We start from the raw sequence: 26,284 nt of genomic DNA, 5'->3' as shown, positions 1-26,284 counted from the left end.
CTTCACTGAAACTGCCCAGTAAAAATCATCATAGCACCTGTTGCTGAAGTCAATGAACCAATTTTTAGCCTTATCTGATTTGACCTTTCTGAGTGTCTGACACTGCTAACCACTCTTTCCTCAAAGTTTCCTCTGCTTCTGTCTCCTTCCTGTTCTCTTGGTTCTTTTCACCTTTCTCCGGATGATTCTTCTTTTTCCCTTCATTTGTCCCTCTTTATCAGCCACTTAGAGGTTGGTTTCCCAAGGTTTCCTAATTGGAACTCCTTCTCTTGCTCTGCTCATTCTCCATGGGTGATTCTACCTATTCGCATGGTATCCACTGCAGAATGACTCCCAAATCCTCACCTCTAGGTCCTTTCTCCCTCTTCAGCTCCAGGCCCACGTTCCTCTACGAGTGTGTTTCACAAACACTTCAAACACAGCACATGTAAAGCTGAAATCTCAGAACACCCTTCCTTTCTCTGATGGTATCTCAGTGAAAGGCATCAACACCCATTCAGCTGCCCAAGCAAAAGCTTGAGTCATCCTTGTCTCCTTCCTTTCTCTTCCTCCCTACGTCTAGTTAATCATCAAGTTCTGTTGACTCTGCTTATTTAGATGCACTTAGATCTGTTGACTTGTCTTTGTTCCCAATGCCGCTCCCCTAGTTCATCATTTCCCACCCACACTATGGCCACAGCTTCCTAATCCATCCCCCTTTCACCAGCGTTTCCTCTCTCTTACCCTTTCTGTACTTTGGTCAGAGTTTAGGAAAAACGGATCCCTAAATGATTTCCTAGAGAACTGGTTGTCCAACTTTTAAGAGAAGGGTTTCTTAGGCAAATAAGAAATGGCTGACTTAAGAAAACATCACCTCTGTGGCTCTTTCTTGGTGACCCACCATGCATGACAGAATATTTAAGATTCTGAGAAGTCCTGTCACAAAGGAATTGGTTCAGAATTGTTTAACCAAGCATTTCCCAAACTTCTTCGACCATAAAAACCCTTCTCCAGCATGCACGTCCTAACATCTTGCAGGACACTACATACTGTTTCAAAATACAAATCTGATCATCTTACTTTATTTGAAAATATGACAGATAAGTGGATAAACACTAAAAGAAGATGATTTGAACTTTATTCTGTGGGTGATTAGAAACCCTTGGAGATTCTTGAGCAGGGTAATGACCCACACAGTCAATAGCTTCCAATGATTGAGCTCCTGCTATATGCTGGATGCTTCTCATCTATCATCTCTGATCCTTACAACAAGGTTACAGGTGGGCATAATCCCCAAGTGAAGGGACTGAGCCAGGTTAGTTAAGTGTTGCGTCTAAGGCCATAAAACCAATAAGGGTAGAGCAGTATTGGGCTCAAAGTCTAGGTGATTCGAAAGCCATGGCTGTTTGCAATAAGCAGGTGACATGTTGCCTATAGGACACATTGGAAACAGGCAAAATCAGAAGGCTGGGACATAAACGCCTAGACGGCTATCACTTCCTTCTTTGTTCTTGTTCCACCTCTGTTCTCACACCCCTCCAGGTAATGCCTCAAGAGCTAGCCATTCTTCTTAAGCTTGGGTCTCACTGCCCTTCCTGTAGGCTGTTGTATTTTTTCCCCTTAGACACCTAGCAAGACATCAGACAGCTCCAGGAAAGCTTCTCCCCTGCTTAAAAGCTGTGTGTTTCTAATGCCTGTCCAAATACAAATTCCTTAGCTTGATATTCTAGGCCCTCCCTTATTGGCCATCAAATTTCCTTTCTGATCTTGACTTTAGATACTTTTAGTTTTTTTTAAAATTAATTAATTAATTAATTAATTAATTTATTTATTTATTTATTTATGGCTGTGTTGGGTCTTCGTTTCTGTGCGAGGGCTTTCTCCAGTTGCGGCAAGCGGGGGCCACTCTTCATCGCAGTGCGCGGGCCTCTCACTATCGCGGCCTCTCCTGTTGGGGAGCACAGGCTCCAGACGCGCAGGCTCAGTAATTGTGGCTCACGGGCCCAGCTGCTCTGCGGCATGTGGGATCTTCCCAGACCAGGGCTCGAACCCGTGTCCCCTGCATTGGCAGGCAGATTCTCAACCACTGCGCCACCAGGGAAGCCCCGATACTTTTCTAAATATAACCCACGCTCCAGCCTCCCTGGAGGCTTCCATGAGCAGCCTCTCTGCCTTTGTTCTTGCTGCCCCCTCCTTTTGGAAAGCCCCCTGCTCTCCTCAGCGCTGCCTCTTCAAATCTACCAATCCTTTAGGGTCCCTTTTCACCATAATGCCACAGAACATGTCCTAATCTGGTCTAAGCAGATGCTCTTTGGGTTTCAGCACAAAAAGGCAGGGAGGTGCTCCGAACATGGGAATCAGGCTGCCTTCTGAAAATTCAACTCGTAAACCCCACAGTGGATGGCATCAGCTATCTGCAAAGATGATACACCCAAAGGAAGACTCAAGAAGTAGATAGTTAAGGAGACATGAAAACGTCCTCCTGGAGGAAGGTGCCCAGGGCTTGCTCTCGGGACACAAGTGTACCTACAGATCTGGAACCATAAGATGCAAACAAGGCCCTAATCAAATCAGTTATAGGAAACAGAGGGAAGAACCAAACCATAATCAGTTGTGACAACTGGCTAAGACAGTGACCTAATCAATTACATTCTGCTCGGGTGTACTGAAGTACAGCGTGTGCTGTTACAGACAGAAGGCAGCCAGAGGGACAGACGTGGAGAGGTTGCTGCCAGCACCGACCAGAAAAGACGCTGACTGAGTTTGGGGGATGCTGACTTCCAGGGCAGGGAAGGATTAGTGATGAGAGGATTGGAGATGGTTCATCCAGCTTTCTCAGACCTGGGTGGTTTTCCCAAGGTTCTCCTGCTTCCTTTGTTCAAATTACAGACCCACTAAGCAACCTCTGGAGAATCGATTTGGCTTTCTTTTGCATCATCAGAAAGGAATATTCTGAGCAGTGGAAAGGGATATCCTCATTGTATCTACCTCATGGCGTTGTGCGGAGGATTCAGTGAGATAATGTAAAGGGATTGATTCGGGCATGTATATAGTAATTATTCAATAAATGTAGGCATTTAAAATCAATCAGGGTACTGTGACTCTGCTTCTGACGACAAGTTCTTACACGTTTGGCTAAAGAGAACTGGCTTCCTGGTGTCTAGGTGCCCTGATGACTGTGGGTACCTGGATTTGCAAAACAGATTCCGAGGCCCTGGGTGAAAGTGAGCCAGCTGAAGTACTGCCTCAGAAAGGGCCTGGCAACCATGCCCCTGGTCGAGGGCATCTCCAGTTCATTAGCATCCTCTAAACAACTCACAGCTCCCTTCTGTAAGCACCCAGCACATGCCCTAAACCACTTTTGTTCTATTTTCAATGCAAGCACTTGTGTATTCCAATTCCATGAGAGTGTAAACCCTCTGAAGGGGTGGGGGGGCGCTTACATCCCTTGCAGAGCCTCAAATGTCATAAATATTGAATGAGTTGAAATGAGATAAATCAAAGCTTGAGCAAATGATCTGGGGTTCAAACAAAGGCTACACAATCTGTGCCTCAGGCTGCAGAGCCCTGGAGAGGAGGCCTGGAGCCACAGGCTGAGAACATCCCTCCAGGGCCCCCAGCCCAGGTGGCGGATACAGGATAGCCTGCTAGGCTGAAGGAGGGATGCTCAGCTGCCCAGGAAGGTGAGGGAGAGACAGACAAACGGACGGAGCAGGCAGCACCCACCACACTCACCCGGATCTCGGTCTGCACGGTGCATTTAACTAGTTTGAAGTTCTTCCCGGGGTTGAAGCTGTTGCTATAGAAGCAGACCTTGAGGATCCTCACGTCTTCCTTTTCCACGTCTACTGGCACTGCCACCATGGGCTCTGGGGGGCCTTCAGGCCGACGTAACGTGCCCACCTTCACTCGGCTCAGGGCCTCAGAAACCCCGGACATCCTCTCAGACGGCAGCTAGGACCGGCACATCGCAGTCCTGCGGAGACAGCAGAGGGACGGCCCTGAAATGAGTGGTGTGGGCCCACACGCCTCATCCCCCAGGGACAGCACCCAACAAGCTCCAAGACCTCTGCAAAGCACACATCCTCCCACTCCCGAAAACTCCCCTTTAAAGGCATCCGGCTTCACGGATGGGGAAGCGGAAGCACAGGGGAGCAGTTTGTGTAAACGTCCAGGTATCGACCTGGACCCGGAGCTCGCAGGCTGTGAGCTCTCTGCTAGAAGCCTCCTCTCGCCATCGCTTTTCTCCTCCCATGCTGGCTCCCAGGCAAGGGGTCCACACTCTGCCAACGCAGCTCTGAGAGGAGGCAGCCCCAGCCTGGTTCCAAGGCACAGCTGAGCAGAAAAAGCGAAGAGCGAGACAGTAGAAAATAGCAGGAGAGAAACAGGGACAAGGGGAGAGAAGCCGAGAAGGAATCGAAGTGGAGAACAGGTGGCCTGCAGGGCACTGGAATGGGAAAGACAGGCAAGGGCCCAGGCTGGGGGGCCAGCCTAGCAGCTGAGGGCTTCGCCCACCCCCACCTGCAGCCGCCAACCTGGGCTTTCAGGGATCGAAGCCTCAGTCCCACAGGAAGTCACCTCCCAGAGCATCATGCACCGCATGCAGAGGGACAGCACCCCGGCAGCCCAATGTGCGAGGTCTTTCTGCTGGGGGGCGAGGGGATGGGGCTGGGCCTCCATACCCAGCCCAGTTCTGATGACAGTTTGGTTGACATCTACATAGACTATAAGAACCCTAGGAGTCTTTAGATCACCCCAAATCTCAGCCAGATTGGTCCTGGCCTCTTGATCCAACAACAAACAGCTCTGTAGGGTTTATTCCCACTGGTCTAAAGCAGAAATACCCAAAGGAAGCAATAGAAGTTCTATCTCCAGACTGGAGGTGTCGATCTTGGCTCCACATTAGGAGCCCCTGGGAAGCTGTCAAGAAAGTCTAAATGCAGACCCTGTGCCCAGAGATTGTCACTGAGGTGGTCCATGGGAGGCCTGGCATTGGTATTTTTAAATTTCTAAGGATGTTTCTAACATTCAGGCTGGGTTGGGAACCTCTTCTAGACTAAGCTTAGCTCTCATTTGGAACCCATTCTTACAGAAGCATCTCTCCCTTCTAACAGGAGACTGTGATTTTAGGGGAACATTCCTCAGACTAGGAGTTGGGGGCTGAAGGATGAAGTTGGCAAAGTTAAAACACAAATGTGACAAATGAACTTATTTACAAAACAGAAGTAGAGTCACAGATGTAGAAAACAAACGTACGGTTACCAAGAGGGAAGGCGGGGGGGGAGGGATAAATTGGGAGATTGGGACTGACACATACACACTACTATATATAAAATAGGTAACTATTAAGGACCTACCGTATAGCACAGGGAACTCTACTCAATACTCTGTAATGACCTATATGGGAAAAGAATCTAAAAAAGACTGGATATATATGTATATATATAACATACATTTTGCTGTACAGCAGAAACTAACACAACATTGTAAATCAACTAGACTCCAATAAAAATTAATTAAAAAAGTACAAATGTGGAGTCAAATATTTTAGATGTGGAAGCAAAGTCTATGTTCATTCAATCACACTGCTGGGCACTAGAAGGGAAACGTAGACAGTCACTAGCTGCAAGGAGTCATTCCTTTAAAAAGCCAGCGTGTATTATGAAGACATGAAAGAGATGCTATGAGGACAAGGAAAGAAGCAGGACGTGTCCCTTCCACCGGGGCAGGCAGACAAGGAGCAGAGCGCCAGCCTGAGCCCACCTGGGCAGGCAGAATTTGGGACAAGACAGATGGAGAAAAGATTATCCAGTCTGCTTTATTTTAGAGACCAGTATGTGTATTCTAGAAGCATCCATGCCTTCTTTCAATGTCTACTGGACCTGTCCCGTGTGCCAATCCTCTGCTATGTACTGGGTGTGTGTCTCAGTTTCCCCAGACCTTCAATAAGGAAACCGAGGAAGTAGCTTGAGAGGCAACCCCAGGAAACCTACTAGGGAGTGGGACGTGCGGGACAGGGAAAGGAAGGCGGCCTGTTATCAATGGAGCGATCGCTTGGACAACTGCAGAGGAACCCTGCTGGGAGCCCTGGGAGCGAGGACAGAACCCAGCTGCAGAGCCACTCCAGCCAGGGAGGGAGGGAGCCATGCCACTGCTTAACCGTCATTGTCCCAGCGTTTCCAGCCAGTTCTGCAAAAGCGCTGAGCGGACTCAGAGCCAGAGGAAGTCCCCAGGCAAAAGGACGCAGATGCTGGCAGGAAAAAGTAAGCCGAATACCGAAATGGCGAGGCCCAAGGGGACATCACAAGGGACCATGACAAATCTGCTATAGGATGTGAAGATGAGGGAAGGATGTCTTGCCCCTGAAGAGCATACACTCTAGTCATAGAGACAAACCGCATATATATATAACCATCAATAACACACACATATCTGGTCCTAGATTCAGGATCTCCTGTGTCTACTGAGCCAGGGACCCCATGACCCCAGGGCATCTGTTTGTATAAACTAATTTCCAGGCAGGGGTCTCATGACACAGTTTTGTGAAACGGGCATCTGGGTAGGAAGGAAATGCAGCAGCACATGGTGTCTGTCCCCAGGGACTAGATCATGCCAATGGAAGCCAAAAGGCCTACACCCCAAAGACCATTTGGAAAATAGGGGTGCAAGCAGTGTCATCATGTTGGCCAGTGGGAACGTGGACTCAGAGCTGGAAGGAGGCCGTTATCCCCACAACTGCAGGTCACACCACGTGGCTTCTGGACATCCACAGTGAAGGGGATGGGGTGCCGTTCAGAAGATACACCCCAGCCCAGGCAGCATTCCCACCCAAAGGGTACTGGTGCTGGTGAGCACACAGAGACACCCTGGGGACTCCCCAAAACACTAGGGGAGAGTTTGAAAGAGAACAGTTAGGTAGGAATAATATGTCAGTAAAATTCAAGAGATCCGGCTGTTACGATCTTGGAAGCTCCACTTTCACATGTGATGTGTATCATTGGCTGAAGAGAAGAGTGAAGGAGAGAAGCCCTCTCTGAAAGGCAGAGCCCAGTATCAGAGGTAGAGCAAGTCAGAAAGCTTCGCCAGGACAGAGGTCAGGGCAGAGTCTGCAGGGGGAGGGGGTCAGACCCCCACAGTGCTTTTAACCTTGCAGTTAACAGCCAGTGGTGCAATGAGATGCGGTACTTTTAAGCTTGAGGAGCCAAGAGGATGTAAACACGTAACGAGGATGTGGAGCAACAGGAATGCTCATTTATCGCTGGTGCAAACTTCGGAAGACAGTTGTATGGTTTCTTACAAAACTAAACAGACTCTTATACGATTTATCAGTCATGCTCCTTGGTATTTACCCAAAGGAGCTGAAAACTTATGTCCACGCAAAAACCTGCACATGGATGTTTATAGCAACTTTATTCATAATTACCAAAACTTAGAAGCAATCAAGATGTCCTTCAGTAGGTGAACAGATAAATAAGCTGTGGTACATCCAGACAACGGAATATTTTTTTGTTTGTTTAATAAACTTTTTATTTTAAACTAGTTTTAGATTTACAGGAAAGTTGCAAAGATAATACAGAGAGTGCTCATATACCCCTCACTCAGTTTCCCCTATTCTTAACATCTTACCTTACTATGGTACACCCAGACGATGGAATATGATTCGATGCCCAAAAGATATGCTCTATCAAGCCATGAAAAGGCATGGAGGAACCTTAAATGCATATTACTAAGTGAACGAAGCCAATCTGAAAAGGCTACAGACTGTATGGTTTCAACTATATGACATTCTGGAAAAGGCAAAACTACAGCGACAGTAAAAAGATCAGTGGTTGCCAGGAGTTGGGGGAAAGGAGAGATGAGTCGGAGGAGCATGGAGGATTTTGAGGGCAGTGAAAATACTCTCCATGATATTATAGCGATGGATACACGTCATCATACATTTGTCGGAACTCATGGAATGCACAACACCGACACTGAACCCTGATGTAAACTATGGACTTTGGGTGATAGTAATGCATCACTGTAGGTTCATAAATTGTAAAAAATGTACCACTCTGGTGGGGAATGTTGTGCTTGTTTGAGTGCAAGTGGTAGGTGGCAGATCTCTGGACCTTCCGCTCAATTTTGCTGTGAACCTAAAACTGCTCTGAAGAATAAAGTGTATTAAGGGGGAAAAAAATGTGATGATGAGAAACCACAGCCCGATAGTTGACTCCCCTTTCCCAGCCTGACTGGGCGGTGCCTGGCCCACGCAGGAGCCAGCTCGTACCAGACCCTGATCAGAGAGAAGTATTCATGTTCTACATCCAACCTAGACTGATACGTTGGCCATCGCCAACACACTCGGATGACACTGGTTTCTTATCGTCATCAGTTTTTTCCTGGCCTTTCGTTCAGGAGCCATCATTCATAGTAGTCAACCTGGCTCCCATCGAAATATTTTAGCAAAGTCATTTCAGTCACCCGGGATCTACCTTTGCCTTCAGACCGATGCTGGTCCCTCAGGTCTGCCTTCAGTCCTTTGTAGTGGTAACCTTGGGCTATCCATTCCAAAAACAATTACAATTAAAAAACTTTAAAAGAAACATATGTGTTTCGCACAACAACCCTGGGAGATGTTCACAGATGATTATGACCATTTTACAAATGAGAAAACATACTCAAGAAATTTTAAGCCATCTGGTCAAGGATCGTGCTTGTTGAGTAGCAAACTTGGATCCCAAAGCAGATTTGAATCCAAGTTCAAAGTTTTTCCCACCTTCCCATGTGCCTTTGAAGAAAGTAGTATCTCTTGATACCACAGACGTGGGCACAAACTCCATGCGAGAAGAAATGTGTCAACCCAGCATGGAACACCCCAGTCTGTGAAGAATCCAGAGTCCTCCTGGCTTAGAGAGCATCACCCCTCCCCAAGCTAGGGCTTGGTCATGAGAGGTCTTGGAGGTGTTTGGCCAAAAGACCTCAGCCCAGAAAGGTGGTGCCCACATCTCTGCTGACACGTGGCAACCCCCTCAAGGGCATCCAAAACTCCCAACTGTCAGTACAGATCTGCAGTAAACTGCCAAGGGGTCCCCCAAAACTCTCTGAAGCAGAGTAACTGAAAGGTGTTATATACGGAAAGCCTCAGTCACCTGCCTTGGGGGTCTTGGAGAACACAGCCCTCAACGTCATGCACAGTCTTCTCTCCAGGCCCACGACGGCTGATTTCAAGCTACCAACATACGGCACTGGGCGTAGTTAGGAAGACATGAGAACGACCTGCTGACTCTAGCTTCTGTTTCTGGACCACAGAACTTGCCTGTTCCTCCAGACTTTGCCTGATTACTTGAATTTCTCATCAGTAGCTTGTCTCTGGATTTTGTTGATCACAAAGTCCTCTGACTCTAAGTGTGTGAGCCAAAACCCCTGCTCCTTCCTGCAGGCCGGACCTGGACCCCAGCCTGGCGATCCTTCCTCCCTGCATGCTGGCCTGCCCCAGACCCTATGAGCACTGTCACGAGGAGAGACCGTCCGTCCCACGGCACTGGAGAAAACCCTGGCTCACAGCCACCGTGGGCTCCGGCTGTCTCCCAACCCCCAGATCTGCCCAAGGCAAAGCCAAAGAATAACAAACACAAGGAAATGGGCTCAAATTAAAACAGGAAAAGTTTTGATTGGCTATAAGAACGTCTTGGCCAAGACCTGCCAAGGGCACTGAGGGAAGCTGTACAATCTCTGAGTCCCTGAAGTCTTCAGGAAGAAAATAAATGACACTCTTCCTGCACGGCAAGACATTCACCTGCCTGAAGGGGGAGGGGAGACTGAAGCAGCACTGAAGTCCCTTCAGATCCTCTGGGTTGTCACCGTCCCCAGGGCTGTGCTCCTGCTGTGGGGAAGATGTCAGGGTTACAGGGGTCAACATCACAGAAAAATACACTCTTGATCTTGAAGACACTGCAAAGTAATGTTACGTCTTATTGAACACATACTGTGTGCTAGGGAGTTTATGTAAGTAACCTCTAATTCTCTAGGAGGATTCTGCAGGTTAGGTAACGTTAGAGAGGTCTAGCGAGGTGACTGTCCAGAGCATACAACTGGTAAGCGGCAGAGAATTAAGGCCACCATGTTGCCAATGGCGAGAGGGCTGCTGGTGTCACGTCCTGCCACCATGCTTAGGACTTAGTGTCCGGCTCTGCCACCAACTGGCTCTGATGCCTTGAGACGTCACGCTGGGATGGGACAGAGTTCCCAAACAGCAGTTGGCAGCTGGCTGATGGCCTTTGGTGATGTTTTGCCGTGTCCATGGCAAAATGAGAAAAATAAGAACACTGTAAAGCAACCATCATAAAGCTGAATGTATTCCATTTGAGAGGCAGTCTTTTATTCTAACTTTGTCTTTCCACCTTTTTTTTTTTTTTTTTTTTTGGTTTTTCAATGTTAATTCATTTATGAGATGACAACGATAGCCTTTACCAATTGGCCTCGAAGCTTGGCCTCTTCGGGAACCAGACTTGAGAGTGACGCTGGGAGTTCCAAGGGTAAAAGGCAATGTCTTGAGGATTGAAAGTTCTGCCCATGATTTCAGTGAGCACAGAAAGGGCACCATTTGTCAGGAAGGTGGCACGATGTCAGGGAGAAGGCGCACACATCTGACTCATTTGAACCTGGGTTTAAAACTCATGTCCTCGGGGCTGCCATGCTGCAGAAGTCTAGGCCGTTATTCACGAAGGATTTCAGAGCTAGGCAACGTGGTGGCCTTAAGTGTCTGACACTTACCAGTTGTGTGATCTGGACAAGGTCACCTCTCTAGACCTCAGTTTCCTCTCTTGGAATAGGAGGCTAACATTACCTATCCTGCAGAACTTTCTGGAAAATCAGAGATTACTTCTGTAAACTCCCTGGCACATGTATTTTTAAAACGCCTGTGACTTGGCAGAAGAAAGAACCAGAAACCCAATACCAGCGCCCACTTAAAAATATTAAACTGGCCCAGTAAGTCGAGGCTCAGGGGGTGGAGGCAGCCCCTCCTGTCTCCAGGGCTCTGAGGCTGCCTTTCCTCCAAGACCCACCTTCTCCACCTGCCGGGGAACCTGAAAAGAACACCTCTACCTCCTACTCTCTGCTCACATGGAGGGCCGTCGTCTGTCCTGAGAACCCACAGAAGCGTGGACCGAGGCCACACAGGACACAGTTGAAACACCAGCCCTTTGGATCTAGCAGAAGCCAGAATGTCATGAGACACACATTTTATTTCCACTCTGTCTCTGAGTCACTTCCTCTTGCCGTTTCCCCATCAACAAAATGGGGAACACATGCCTTTCCTCTGCAAAGGCCTGCTGAGAACAGCCACTTAACCAATTGGCAATGACCTTGCCGTCTTGGGGAGCCAGGCCTGTGTGTCTGGGAAGCTGGGCCCTACTGGCTCCACGCAGCGCTCCCTCCCCAGCCCCGAGCCCTTTCAAACCCCAGGTCCCATGAGGGCCAGCATTCTGCCCGCTCCAGGGCCACCCAATCCATCACTTGGTTAATCCCCTCCCCTCCTCTCCGAGCGTCCCTCCCCATTACCTTGCAAAGGAAGGAGCCAGGAAGGTTGTGATTAGCACCAGCTATAATTCAATGTAATTCAAAAAACCTTTATTGAGAGTCTCCCACATTTTCAGCTCGCCACCCCCGCACACACGACCCACTCAAGACCATTCTGTTGCCAGCACTTTGCGACCCAGATGTCACCTGACTCGTAGCTGGCTCTCAGGGCACTGGGAGGGGGGCGACAGAGACGCATTACCTGTCCTTCCTTGTTAACAGAACCTCTGTTCTCCCACTGGTTCAAGGACTTTGATCCCTGCAGCAGGGCAGAGTTTTCTTACCTCCTGTGTGACTTCTGGGCGCCGCTAGCTCCCCAACCCTTCAAGAAATCCCATTCACCTTGCTCCTAGCCGGCCAGCTCATGAGTGATTCGGACTGGACCGTTTTTCTCCCTCCCCCCACCCCCCGCCGCCTTTCTTCTTTTTCCTCTTCGCCCCTTTCCCTCCTCCCCCACCCCTCCACTTCTCTCTCTCTCTCTCTCTGCCTTGCTATGTTTCAGGAGACACACCAGACTCCGGAGGTATGAAGATAAACAAAAGTGGGAAGAGGGTCCCCGTCCAGCAGAGACTCACAATACCGTAAAAAGGACAAAGATTAGAGCAAAGCAGCCACCATATGATATGGGATCTAATAGGGGTCTCTGCTGGGTATTAGATGATCACAGGAGAGGACTTGCCTCTGGGGCCCCTGGATCTCAGGAAAAGGTGACACAGCAAGCTCGGGAAATCACATGCTATGATATAGGGCTGGTCAGGAGGGTGTTGAAGGGTTGCTGGGAAATGAGAGGAGATGGTGACAATATAAGACCCCATGGAGAAGCAGATTTTCACTTAAAAAATATAATTTTGGCCATAGGATGAAGCCAGGCATGAGCTAGGAGGCAGAAGAGTGGCTCACATAAGGCCTTGGCATGAATTTCACCAGTAATCCAGGGCAAAGATGGCCAGATCTGCAGCATTTGCCAATTTCTCTTGTGTAGATACTTCCGTCATTGCTGATTTCAAGCTACCAACATGATCTCACTGACGGCAGACTTGGGGAGAAACGGGTGTTATGACAGCTGATTGCAGCACCACACGGCCTGAACAGTGAGTGACCCAGGAGTAGGATGGGGGCAGATTCTATAGTCACTTGCTTCAAGCCTGCCTCTGACCCTTGACGTTGTCTGGTCCCGGCAGTGGTATCGCCACCCAGCACTTCAAGATAGCAATCTACAAGGTGCACGGCAGCACAGAATTTTAAGAGGTGCTCCTTCCTCCAAGGAGCTCCTGTTACTTTCCAGTTTCCTAAAAAGTTGTAATTTTCAAAGCCACACTCTGTCCTCGTTAACCTCAAACTAAATTCTTCTCCACTTCAAGTCCCAATCTCAGCCTCTTCCTTCTCTCCCAGCCTGCAGCTCCAGCAAATCCCATTTCCCTCTCTGCGTGCGATACAGAGTTGGTTGTTGGGCTGGGAAATTTGGTACCATAATGAATCAGTGCTACAGTTGAGTATTTTGAGTTCTTCCCCATTTTCTTGAGAGAAAAATGAGGAGGCCAAGTGACAAGGGGGTGAATTCATAACTGGCCAAATGGTTTTTCCCAACAACTGCTGGTCAAGTGTCTGTATTAACCTGAGGACCTATGGCTTTTTGAATGGGTCCTTGTTCACGCCTCTTAATTTGGCATTAAGGAGTTTGTGGTTATCAGACAAAAAGCACCATGTTGAGCACAGCATTAGGGGAGATTGTGACTCTGGTTGAAGACCACAAAGGGCCCCTGACATCTGCACAGGCAGGCAAGACACGCCAAGGGGAACAGAATGCAGCCAGTGAAATGGGATAAACGTGAAGTTCTTCACGTAGACTTAAAAAAAAAAAAAAAATCTTCCCCAGTCTGGGATGAGGAAGATGTGGTTTAGCAACAGCATGGATTTAAAAAATGGGGTTTAAGCTGTGAACTCACTGTTAGTCACTATGAAATAGCTGCCAAAAAAGTTAACGTGGTTTTGGGGTTACTAGAAAATCCCTAAAATAAGGACAGTGATTTCCCCCGGGGCATGGAAACAACTGCATCTACAGAACTGGTGGCCCACAGCCCCGAGGTTTGAGAGAGTGTGTTCTATGGTGAACATCCCAGGACTTTCAGAGCATGGGGAGCCTGGGAGGCAGACCCTTAGGCTAAAGGGAGATGGGAGTCCTGGGAAGTGAGGACGGGATTGCTGGTTTCAAATGGCTGCAGGGCTGCCATGCAAGAGATGGACCCCACTCCTTCATCCAAATCAAGGTTTTTTAAAAAGCGCAACAGGCTTTTTTGCAAAACTACAATAAGATATCACCTCACACCAGTCAAAATGGCTATCATCGAAAAATCCACAAACAATAAATGCTGGCGAGGGTGTGGAGAGAAGGGAACCCTCCTACACTGTTGGTGGGAATGTAAACTGGTACAACCACTATGGAGAACAGTATGGAAGTTCCTTTAAAAACTAAAAATAGAGCTACCATATGACCCTGCAATCCCACTCCTGGGCATATATCCAGAGAAAGCTATGGTTTGAAAGGATACATGCACCCTAATGTTCACTGCAGCACTGGTTACAATAGCCAAGACATGGAAGCAACCTAAACGTCCATTGACAGAGGAATGGATAAAGAAGATGTGGTACATATATACAATGGAATATTACTCAGACATTAAAAAGAATGAAATAATGCCAGTTGCAGCAACATGGAAGGACCTAGAGATTGTCATACTGAGTGAAGTACGTCAGACAGAGAAAGAGAAATATCGTATGATATCCCTTATATGTGGAATCTAAAAAGAAATGATACACATCAACTTATTTACAAAACAGAAACAGACTCACAGACTTAGAGAACGAACTTATGGTTACCAGGGGGAAGGGTGGAAGGAAGGGATGGTCAGGGAGTTTGGGATCGACATGTACACACTGCTATATTTAAAACGGATAACCAGGGACCTTCTTGGTGGCGCAGTGGTTAAGAATCTGCCTGCCAATGCAGGGGACACGGGTTCGAGCCCTTGTCCAGGAAGATCCCACATGTCACGGAGCAACTAAGCCCGTGCGCCACAACTACTGGGCCTGCACTCTAGAGCCCGTGAGCCACAACTACTGAGCCCACGTGCCACAACTACTGAGCCCATGCGCCACAACTACTGAAGCCTGTGCGCCTAGAGCCCGTGCTCCGCAACAAGAGAAGCCACCGCAATGAGAAGCCTGTGCACCGCAACAAAGACTAGCCCCCGCTCGCCGCAACTAGAGAAAGCCCGCGTGCAGCAACAAAGACCCAACGTAGCCAATAAATAAAATTAATTAAATAAATAAATAAATAAAATGGATAACCAACAAGGACCTACTGTATAGCACGGGGAACTCTGCTCAATGTTATACGGCAGCCTGGATGGGAGGGGAGTCTGGGTGAATGAATACATGTATATGTATGACTGAGTCGCTTTGTTGTGTGCCTGAAACTATCACAACATTGTTAATTGGCTATGCTCCAATATAAAATAAAAAGTTTAAAAAAATGATACAAAAAAAGAGCGGTGGTCTTTACATGCGCAGAACACCCACCGTGCACCCCTTTCTAGAGTGTTTGCACCCTCGCTATCTTGCTCCTATCTCCCAAGGCAGACGCCACTCCCATTTGGAGGATGGGGAAAAGTGACCAAGCACTTTGCCTGGGGTCACTTTTCTTAAGTGGCAGCGGCAGGACCAGCCCTCAGATTTCCCATTTTAGCCCAGCAAACACTGCCCACAGCCCAAGTCCCACCACTAGGGGCTTTGTCTCCGCACAGCAAGGTGGTTCCAGATGAACACTGCTTTTCTGATATGGCCCCAGAATTCTGCTCACACAAAAACTTACACATAAACATCAGTTTCCAGCCCTGCAGCGCTAAAAGGAATACTGGCCTTTTATATATTAATATGTGTAATAATCATGGGGACGTAGAATTTTGTTATCTTTGACAATACATTTAATAAACAGAAAAAAAATTGACAGTGAAAAGAAAACTCAAGTACTTTTTTTTTTTTCAACCAGGAAGTACAAAGCCAGGTCTGACAGTAGAGGTATAGTCGCCTCATCCAGTACCACCTTAAACACAACCAAACATCTTCCTGAACAAGCTTCTCCACCTACCAACCCCAATCTGCTACTCTTTGCAACTCCAGTAGACACTGCAAATTTGCTTTCTGTAAACAGATATTCAAACCATTAAATAGGACGGTGCCCCCAATCTGTACACTGCAGTGATCAGCTTTCACTTTAGTGGGAATTTAGATGCTCCGCCCAGCAAACAGGATGCCACCTGTGTGTGAAAAGACTCGGGAAAATTAAAAATAGATGGGAAAATCCTCAGCAGTTAAAAATGCTAATAAAAACCACTTTGAGGTATCACTACAAACCTTTTAAACAGCCAAGATACCTGGAGAAAAATAATAAAATCTTATGTTTATGGGCTTGAAATGAAACTGGTACAATTGCCTGTTGATTCAGAACCGACTTCCTGAAGAGCAAGCTAGTTGAATAGAAAACGACTCACGTGGGGCAGAAGACCTAGACAGACATTTCTCCAAAGAAGACATACGGATGGCCAACAGGCACATGAAAAGATGCTCAACATCACTAATAGAGAAATGCAAATCAAAACTACAATGAGGTATCACCTCACACCGGTCAGAATGGCTATCATCAAAAAATCTACAAACAATAATTGCTGGAGAGGATGCGGAGAAAAGGGAACCCTCCTACACTGTTGGTGGGAATGTAAATTGGTACAGCCACTATGGAGAACAGTAGGGAGGTTCCTTAAAAAACTAAAAATAGAGTTACCATATGATCCAGCCATCCCACTCCCTGGCATATATCCAGAAAAGACAAAAACTCTAATTCGAAAAGACACATGAACCCCAATGTTCATAGCAACACTATTTACAATAGCCAAGACGTGGAAGCAACCTAAGTGTCCATCGACAGATAAATGGATAAAGATGTGGTGTATATATATATATATATATATATATATATATATATATATATATATACAATGGAATACTACTCAGCCATAAAAAAGAATGAAATAATGCCATCTGCAACAACCTGCAGGACCTAGAGATTATCGTACTAAGTGAAGTAAGTCAGACAGAGAAAGGCAAATATCATATGATATCACTTATATGTGCAATCTAAAAAACAGTGCAAACGAATTTATCTACAAAACAGAAACAGACTCACAGACATAGAAAGCAAATTTATGGGTACCAAAGGGGAAAGGCGGGGGAGGGAGGGATAAATTAGGAGTTTGGGATTAAGAGATACACACTGCTATATATAAAACAGATAAACAACAAGGATTTACTGTATAGCACAGGGAACTATATTCAATATCCTGTAATAACTTATAATGGAAAAGAATCTGAAAATAAATTCACACACACACACACACACACATGTATAACTGAATTACTTTGCTGTACACCAGAAACAAATACAACATTGTAAATCAACTACACTTCAATAAAAAACAAACAACTCACATGTATTGACTTGGCCACCCAACTGTGGGAAATGCACACCCCACATATCTAAAGAGGAAGCAAGGATCACATGCACAAAGATGTTCATAGCCGTACTATTTATAATAGAGAGAAAGTGAAATCAGAACAAAATGTTCAGGGAAATGCTGAGGGGGGGAATTCTAAGCAATATCAATCATGATATACTCCATTAAAAAACAAGAACAGTGGTGATTCATGAAAATATTTACATTAAAAATGTTAAGTGACAGGGAATGAAGTTCACATACTGATTATAACTATAACTACGTAAAAATGCATGTACGTTTAGAATTACATACAGTTAATAGACCTTAAGTTTTGCTGTTATGTTGGTTAAATATATATAAACATTAAGTGGCTTCCACGAGGCCAGATGCTGGCCCTCTTTCTCCTTTCAACCTCTAGCTCCTCCTCTGACAGCCTGACTTTCTTACTTTCTGTACTCTCCACGTAGCCCAGAGTGGCCAATCCTCTTACCCCAGAGTTAGGCTCGAGAGTAAATAGGCCCCAAATCTAGATGTCAGGACTTCCCTGGCGGTCCAGTGGTTAGGACTCCACGCTTCCGCTGCAGGGGTCGCGGGTTCGATCCCTGGTCAGGGAACTAAGATCCCGCAGGCCACCTGGCCAAATAGGGGAAAAAAAAAAAAAAAAAGGGAATTGGGGTGAATAAGGCAGAGAGAAAGCTCAATAAAATCTGTCAAGAGAACCTGGGACTACAGAAAGTTATCCTTAACTCTAGACAGTCCTCCAAGAGACCAGAGCACCTGCCAAGGCCTGGGGGGTCTTTGCCACACTGTGACCTTGATTCCGTCTCCAGCCCTGAGCCCCTGAGCCCGTGTCCCCTTCCTTTCTCCTCCCCTGCACGCCTGCGGCAGGCTCAATTCTGACAACTGACAGCGGTTAACCCAGAGCCCGTTCGATCCTAAGAAGAAATTGAAAAGGTAGGTACTGTTAATCACCCATCTCAAGGATGGGGCAGCTGAGGCTGAGCGAAATGACTCCCTGAAGATCACAGGGCAGGTAGAGACCAGACTGGGATTCCCATGTTGTCCCGAGGGCTGCGGGTGTGGGCTCTTTACTGCCACACCCTGCAGTAATGGGTCCGGGACTGCCGGAGAAGGAGGCCTCCGCCCACAGACAACCCCAGGGCTCTGGATTCTAATGGTGAGAACAGTGGACTATTTGACCTGACACATCACCCCTAACAGCACTTGGACCCGGCCTTCCTCACCTGGCTGTGGGCACATGTGTTAATACACGTCTAGACAAAGATTTTCTCCACGACCAAACTTCAGTCAGGCTCCTCTGAGCCCTCTGCTCTAGTAGGCCTGGATGTCGGCTTCCATCTCTGTCTTTGCAGAGTCCGGCTTTAGCAAGAATCCCACTAAGTGGGTTTAGCCAGAATTCCCCACCTTCTATAGCTGCCCATCCCCACCCCCCAGGTAACGTCTGGTCACTGGAGCCTGTCTTCAGCAAGAGTCCTGTTAGGTCAACTTAGAAAAGGAATACCCTGCCCCCTCACCCTGTCCATCCACTGGCCACCCCACCAGCACCGCCACCCTGGTCCTTGGCGATCGTTTCCACCTTTCCTGGTTTTATTTCAATTTCTTTCCCCTACTGCAAAACTCCACTGTAGTAGTTTCCCTGAATAAAGTCTGCCTTACCATTCTTTAGCAAGTATCTGAATAATTTTGCTTTAACAATATATACATATGTATACATATATATATATATATCCCAAGTCTCAGTCCTGTCTTCCTCTCCATGAATGGAGACCTCTGGGCTGAGGCCCAGCCATCTGTATTTTTAAATCACAACCCAGGTGATTCTGATACATACCAGTGAGGGTGCAGAACAGCTGGTTTGGCCCTTGTCTTGCTGGTGAGCACGGAGTTTCAGAGAGACTAAAATGCAAGGCCTCTCGGCTGGAACCCAGGTCTCCCCATTCCCAGGCTGCAGGCTCCCACTGGCAGGGTGGGGTCTGGCAAACACTTGGTGCCGTGACAGACCTCAGTGAATTAAGTGTGGGACCTTCCTGGCTGTCTCTGACACGGAGTCCAGAGCACAGTGGTGGTTTCTGTTTTAGTTTCTTACTGTTACCCAAGCCTATTATTGAGAAATGGGCAGAAAGAGCAGAAACAGGTGGCTTCAGTTATTCGGAGCTCAGAAAAATCAAAAAACTGGGGGGAACTTTGGCCTTTTCGAACTCTGGCCACAGTAGTTCCAAGGGAGGGAAACCCTGAGTACGGTGGCAAGAAATCCCCTCGCTTGTAGCTCTTCTCTCACAATGTTCTCAACCACTTCTCAAAGTGTGGTAGGAATTTTTTCTCCCCTGGTTAGAAAAACAAAATAAAATACAAAGGGAAGTCCCAAGCCAAAATTTTCTGAGCCCAAATGGTAGCAAAATTGCTGTTATCCTTTTACAAGAGCTATGGAAGAAAAAGCTCTCATGGACCCAAAGGCAGGCATACAAACTTGGAGCCAGGTGGCTAGGCTAGGCTGGGGAAGAAATGACCCTTAGGGACCCAACTGTGGGTCACAATTTGAGTAGGAGGCCCTGAGAATGGGGGTTTATGGGCAGGTAGCTCACAATGTGCCATCAGAAAAAAAAAAAGAGAAGGAAGGAAAGAAGGGAGGGAGGGAGGGAGGAAGGAAGAAAGAAAAAGAGCGAGCCTCACGTTTCCCCATAGTTCTGTCTTTCTCACCCAGGTACAGAGCTTCACTCATAAATCAATTCCTGCCGTGTTCTAAAAGGTACTTGTAAAGAGACTACTTAGGCATACACAATTAAAGTAAAATTAAAAACTCCAAAGAGTCTATGCATATTTGCTACACAAATACGCGCCCACGGTTATAGCAAGGTGTATGCAGAAAAGAGAAATTAAAACAGTTGTGGTAGAGAAGTAATTAAGCGTTCCACTTTAATGGGTTTGGTTTCAGTGATAAATGCTTCTCAAGAATCACTTAGGCTACCTCCCAAGGTACAGTTGATCCAAACCTGAAAATATCCAGGACCCCCCTACCTACTTCCAGCCCCAAGCGTTTGTGCTCCCTAGAAGCCAGGTAGGAAATGGGGGGGGCAGTCAGAATCCTGGGCTCTCTTTCTACAGGAATCATGAATCTAGCCACCCCCGCCCCCAGGTCGGATGTAAGTCTATGTTTGGCATAACGGTCCTCAGCCCTTTCTTCCTTTAGCTGTTCTTTCACTGAGGTTTCCGAAGCACACAGGAAGTCAGAAAAAAGAACAGCCAACCCACTTGTCCACAGCTTAACCGCAGACCTGGAGGGACAAGGCACAGCAGAACCCAGAAAGGGCCCCGCGTCAGAGGAGGGGCTGGGGGAGCCAAGAGCCGTCGGTGGGCCCTCCTCACACCACAGGGCAGGGGTGGGAGCTGGCAGAGATGGGAGGGAGGGCGGTGAGGGTTATGTTCACAGCCGGGCCTTCCAGAGTCCCCAGAGGAAACCAGTTCTAGTACTTCTCTCCTGTTGACTGAGAATTTTCTCTTTTTCTAATTAATTTTTATTGGAGTATAGTTGCTTCCCAATGTTGTGTGAGCTTCTGCTGTGTAGCAAAGTGAATCAGCCGTACGTATTCGTATACCCCCTCTTTTTTTGGATTTCCTTCCCATTTAGGTCACCATAGAGTACTGAGTAGAGTTCCCTGTGCTATACAGTAGGTTCTCATTAGTTTTCTGTTTTATACATAGTAGTGTATATATGTCAATCCCGATCTCCCAATTCATCCCACCCCACCCCCCTTGCCCCCTTGATATCCGTACGTTTGTTCTCTACGCAGAAACAGAGACACAGACGCTGAGAATTTTCCGGTTACCTCACGTACACCCACAAAAGCTACAGCATTTAAAATCTTTTGAATCACAGCTAACCTAAATGCCAGAAAGATACTTAGATAACTCAGTCAAGTCACCTCATCTCCTGGGACCTCAATTTTCTCATCTGAAAAGTGAGGGGACTGAGTGAGAGGAATGTTTTTTCCAACACAGTCTTGAGCACAAATGTTTCAAACTCTACCAGTGGCTCCTGGGGTGGCTTAATTCATTGTTTGGCTGAAATGCTTCCATGTTTATAAACCCCTCCAAAACACCTTTCAGTGGCCCTGAATTCCAGGCCAAAGCCGCTGGACCAGATTAGATGCTTCCCAAAATGCCCTCTTGGATATAAAAGTCTTGGAGCTAAGATCATTAGCCCCAAGGAGAGACCCCGGGTCATTGAAACAGGAGCAGGGAGGGGTAAGTCATTAGGACAAAAAGAAAAGGAACAATCTGGGATATTGATGAGGGAGAAAACATAACAACTCCGATTATAAATTCATTGGTGGTGAGAACCAGAGCTGAAGGGACTCATAAATGATGTATTTTTACCTCCTTTGTCTTACGGGTGAGGAAACTGAGGTCAGAGATGTCAAGTCACTTTCCCAAAGACACAGAGCTGAAATCTTGATGCGGGGAGCGGAGCAGGGACCCTTTGATGCATCAACCACAGGACTGGAGGACCTGCGTTCTTGTCAGGAGGTCCATCTCACCCAAACGAAATCCCCTGTGGGTGCTAGAGTCCTGGTGACCCCACATGGACTGACTACTCAGGTGATGCCAGCCGGGCACAGAGTTAAACAGAGGAGGCCTCTTTCTTCTAGAACTTTCTGCATCTGGTTCCAACACTTCGGTGGTTTTACCTCGCCCTGCCCATGGTGGACTGCCCTCTTGGGAGAGGTTTCTTCCTGCCCAGAAAGGGAGTCTACATTTTAATGGCGGCCTAAGGTAGACGTCCTCTCCCCTCACACATGGAGTAGCAAGCGACAGTCCACAGGCCACCTGCCCTTCTCCTTTCTCCTCTCTCTGGAGGTGGTACAGGCCCCTTTACAAGGGAGGGTACACTGGCTCAGAAAGGGTAAGGCCCACGCTCAGCAGGAGGCAGAAGCGGGGCCAGAACTGAGGCCTCCCAACCAGCAGCCAAAGGAGGCCTTCCGGGAGAGGAAAGTTTCACATCATACTGGGCACGGAAGAAGCATGTATTTGGAGGTCTGTCCCCGCCCAGGCAATTCAGCTGGGACAAATCCTGTCACCTCCCTGAAGCTCACTGTTCTCACCCACAGGAGCTGGGTATGTTAATACTATCTTCCCTGAACTGTTGTGAAGATGAATGAAAACAATGAATATAAAAACACTTGGTAAACTCCAAATCCTCAACATCAAGCATCGGTCATAATCACACCTCATCCGTGATCCTCTGGTTCCTTCAAGTGTTTACGCAAACGTTTCCATGACAGAGACTCATTCCTGTCAAAGAAACTCATTTGTCCCATTTTGGGGCCATTTTCAGTACTGGAGAGGTCTTTCCTATGCTGTGTTAAAGGAGTTTTTCTGCAGCTTCGACCAGTAGGTGCTAGATCTGCCTCAGGAGCTGCCAGGCATGAGCCCTGCCCCCTCACCCGTGCTTCGCACAGCCAGTCCTGGTTCTAAACACAAGGCTGCAGAGAAACATGCGGATTTGGGGGACTCACAGATCATTCTACACCAGGACCACCCGCTGCACATACACACTTTAATGCCAACCTCAAGAAGCCCGTAGAAATCGTTTGGATGAGCTATGCCAACACCAGTGATGGTAACCGGCTGCCTGCAGAGGCCACTCAACCTCCAGCGGTCAAGGCCCCCAGGGCCTGCCCAGACATGCCTGGCTTGAGCCTGCCCCAGCTCCCAGCTGTCTGGGTCTAGACTCAGGTTCTTAGGATTTTAGAGCTGCATATGGGCTTTGAAGACCATACACGCCCAGCCCTTCTCCCACGGCCTTGCAGTCACCGATGGGGCTCCTGGGAACATTCAGTCCACTGTGAACACTGGTCCCTGCTCATCCTCGAGCTGAGGTGACAACCACACTCCCCTTCATCCCCACAGCACTGGCTGAGCAAACAACCTCCCACTCGCGGGTTCTATTCTCGGTTGTCAACATCGCCATCACCATCCCCATTGTCTGTCAAGTGTCTAATTGCACGTGGCTGTGTGCCAGGTGAGGGGAATAAAGGACCCAGAACATGGGCTGCCCTGTGTGCTGCTGCAGCCCACGGCCCTTCTGAGAGCAAACAGGTTGTAAGGGCAGAATGCTGCACCAGACGTGGATGGACACGGTGCACTTGTTACATACTCTGGGCTCGCCAAAAGTGGGGAGCAGGGTTAAGTGCATAACTGGGGGTGGGGAAGGGGGTGGGGAGAGGCTCACTATGGGCGAGACATGTGGGGGAGAGGAAAGAACTCAGCCCCAGGAGGCAGGGCCATGCGCTTCCTATGCTGAAACCCTAGCTGACACCCAGGACCTCAGAATGTGACTGCATTTGGATTTAGGGCCTTTAAAGAAGAAATTAAGGTAAAATGAAGCCATTAAGGTAGGCCCTAATCCAATCTGGTTGGTGTCCTTATAAAAAGAGGAAATTTGGGCATGCAAAGAGACACCAGCTGCATGCAGAGAAACAAGCCTGTGAGAGAAGGCAGCCGTCTGCAAGCCAAAAAAGAGGCCTCAGAAGAAACCAACACTGCTGATACCTTGAATCTTGGACTTCCAGCCTCCAGAGCTCTGAGGAATAAAATGTAAGCCCCCCAGTCTGTGGTATCTATTTCTGGCAGCTCGAGCAGACTAACACAGGCAGGAGATGTGGGTTCTGATTCTCACCCCTTCCCTCCCCATGTGGACCAGCCTGGACAGACCAGAACACTGTGGAATTTAGCATCCGAGACGGTCTCTAAGATTCCCCAGTCTGGATGCTCCTCAGGGGCAGACTGTCACGAATACAGGCGGCTCACTCTAGATCTATCGGGTAGAATGAGTGGGTGGGGCAAAGGAAGAGGAACCTCTATTTTAACAGGAAGGATGACATACAGCAGGTTGGGAATGACTGGATCACAGTTGATAAGCCTGATACCAGGGAGGGAGAAAAGCTGCCCAAGTCAGACCCTCAGAGCAGGGCCAACAAAGCTGGGACCTGCGTAGGGGCTCCCTGTCCCAGGCTGCATCTGCTCTAAGATCCCGGTCCTAGGTCTTCCTTGTGCATCCAGGGCAGAGGAGGGGGAGTCAGGAGCTTTGCTGTGCTGGCAGGAGCTGCACTTCTGACATGCCCTGGGGACCCCGGGTGCCGCAGGCTGCAGGCGTTTCCTAGTCCATGTTCTCCTATCGTGGACTCTCATGGATGAGGGTTCTCTGCCTTCTCCCTCCAGCCCCTTCCAACCGCAGAGAGCGGCCCGAAGAGCACCGGGTTCCGGGCCCTGCTCTGCAGTGAACCTGAGACTTTGACTAAGTCCATTCACCTCTTTGGGTCCAGGGTCCCCCTCTGAACAAAGAGAGACTAAGGCTGGACTCTTGGGTCACTTCTCGCTCGGAGGTGCTGTCTGATAGACAGCACCTCTGGGCTGGAAGGAAACAGGCAACACCTCGTCTGGCACTCCCCTCCTGGTGCAACCTGGAGGAACCCATCTCCTCAGCCCTCGGGCCCATGGGCAGAGCCTTGTTAATAACCGTGTTTCCAGGTTTCTGTATTTGGTGCTCTGAGCCCTGGGGCCTTGCTGACTCTGGAGGGACTGCTCCTCGCTCTGTTAGCAAATTCTTGAGTAGGTGCCTTTCCTGTACAAACCAACGAATCCAGAGCCCCTAATCACCCCGGAATCACCTCATTTACTGGGCTCTCACGCTCTGGTCACTAACCCCCTGCCCTAATCACCCCAGGGCCAGGTACCAGACAACCAGGGACACTCCCCATGTCCCAGGGCCTGCTGAAATTATTCAAAATAGCTAATCCTAAACTTGCTTACCCGGTTTTACTTGTTCCTTTCCAAGGAAATCACATGGAAGGATTTTTTTAAGACTTTTTTTGATGTGGACCATATTTAAAGTCTTTATTGAATTTGTCACAATAATGCTTCTGTTTTATGTGTTGGTTTTTTGGTCGCAAGGCATGTGGAATCTTAGCTCCCATACCAGGGATTGAACCTGCACCCCCTGCATTGGAAGGCGAAGTCTTAACCACTGGACCACCAGGGAAGTCCGTCACATGGAAGGCTTTTGCCCACGTTTTTCCCTCACTCCCTCTGCCTCCTGACGCTCCCTGGTGCTTCCCCATGTGAACCCCCAACGTGGCATTCTCTGCCTCTTATTTTAGGGACCCGTGAGTGTCAACTTCTTCCTGCAGGACAGTCATCTCCGTGTCTGCATGTCTTTCCAGACCTGCCTAAAATTAATCCCTGGTCTCCTCAAAACTGCCATGGCCTGGAACTCTAGGCCTGTATGCAACCCCTTTTGGGGTTAAAATCCCCACTAGTTAACCTCCCACGTGTCATACAAATATTTTCACCGTCTACATGTACCACCCACGAAGGAGGTGTGGGACCACTGATCCAGTCAACTTCCAGTCTAACCATCAAATCCCCTCTGTAGCCTCCACTGCCCCCTCAGCCATGGGGCCTTACTGCCGTATGCACTAGGCCTTTCTACTTCTAAGGAGCCCTCCTTGCTAGAAAAGTCTGCATTATGCTTGCCACAAACCTGCCTTCTCATGGCTGTTGGTCCCTGGTTGGATTCCTGCCCTCGGGATGTACAGAGTTGGTGCAATCCTGCTTCCGATGACATCCCTTCAGCTTCTTAAAAGCAGCTCTTGGTTCCCCTAGAGGCATTTCTTCTTCCAGCTAAATACTCCCGGTTCCTTCATTGTGCCTCATCAGTGGAAAGTCATGTTTTTCATGATTCTTTGACTCTAGAAGATTCCATCCTAGGGCCCATCTCTGAGCATCAAGCTTGAAGGAGAAGAAAAGACACCCTGACCTTAAAGATGCCCGACCTCCATGTGACCACTTCTTCTAGTTTTTCACAAGATTCTGAATGTGAAGTCTAATTTTTAAATGTTGATACAAACTTACAAAACATGGCAGCAGCATGGAGCTGCTGGTCCTCTCCCAGCCACTCGCTCAAGGCCAATTCCCTCTGGATGGCTTGGCTGCTCCCTGGTTGGAGGGGCTCTTAAGTTTTCCCACTGCCACCTAAGGCCCCTCCCAGTCAAACAGCTATGGAAGGTCTGTGGTCACAACGACACTTTGGAGAGAAGCTTGTGAGGGAACCGGGGAAAGATCTCGGGTGTGTGCTTTGCCTCCCCCTCTGCTCTCACAAGGAGATGACATAG

General features: G+C 48.1%; 1 protein-coding gene across 5 annotated transcripts in view; it reads right to left on the bottom strand.

Annotated features, from left to right (window-relative positions):
* PTK2B (protein tyrosine kinase 2 beta) overlaps window positions 1-26,284 on the bottom strand; it is a 128,549-nt gene that overhangs the window by 58,817 nt on the left and 43,448 nt on the right. For all 5 annotated transcript variants that reach the window (XM_068553581.1, XM_068553583.1, XM_068553584.1 and 2 more), the window contains exon 2: window positions 3,715-3,955. In XM_068553581.1, coding sequence (XP_068409682.1) covers window positions 3,715-3,918 — 204 coding nt within the window. In that variant the 5' untranslated portion in view covers window positions 3,919-3,955. The remainder of the gene's footprint in view (window positions 1-3,714; window positions 3,956-26,284) is intronic.

The sequence above is a fragment of the Eschrichtius robustus genome, chromosome 10 (genome assembly GCF_028021215.1).
Source record: "Eschrichtius robustus isolate mEscRob2 chromosome 10, mEscRob2.pri, whole genome shotgun sequence".
NCBI classification, from domain to species: Eukaryota; Metazoa; Chordata; class Mammalia; order Artiodactyla; family Eschrichtiidae; genus Eschrichtius; species Eschrichtius robustus.
The sequence above is the reverse complement of the archived record's forward strand: the minus strand, read 5'-3'. Positions and strand labels throughout refer to the sequence as shown.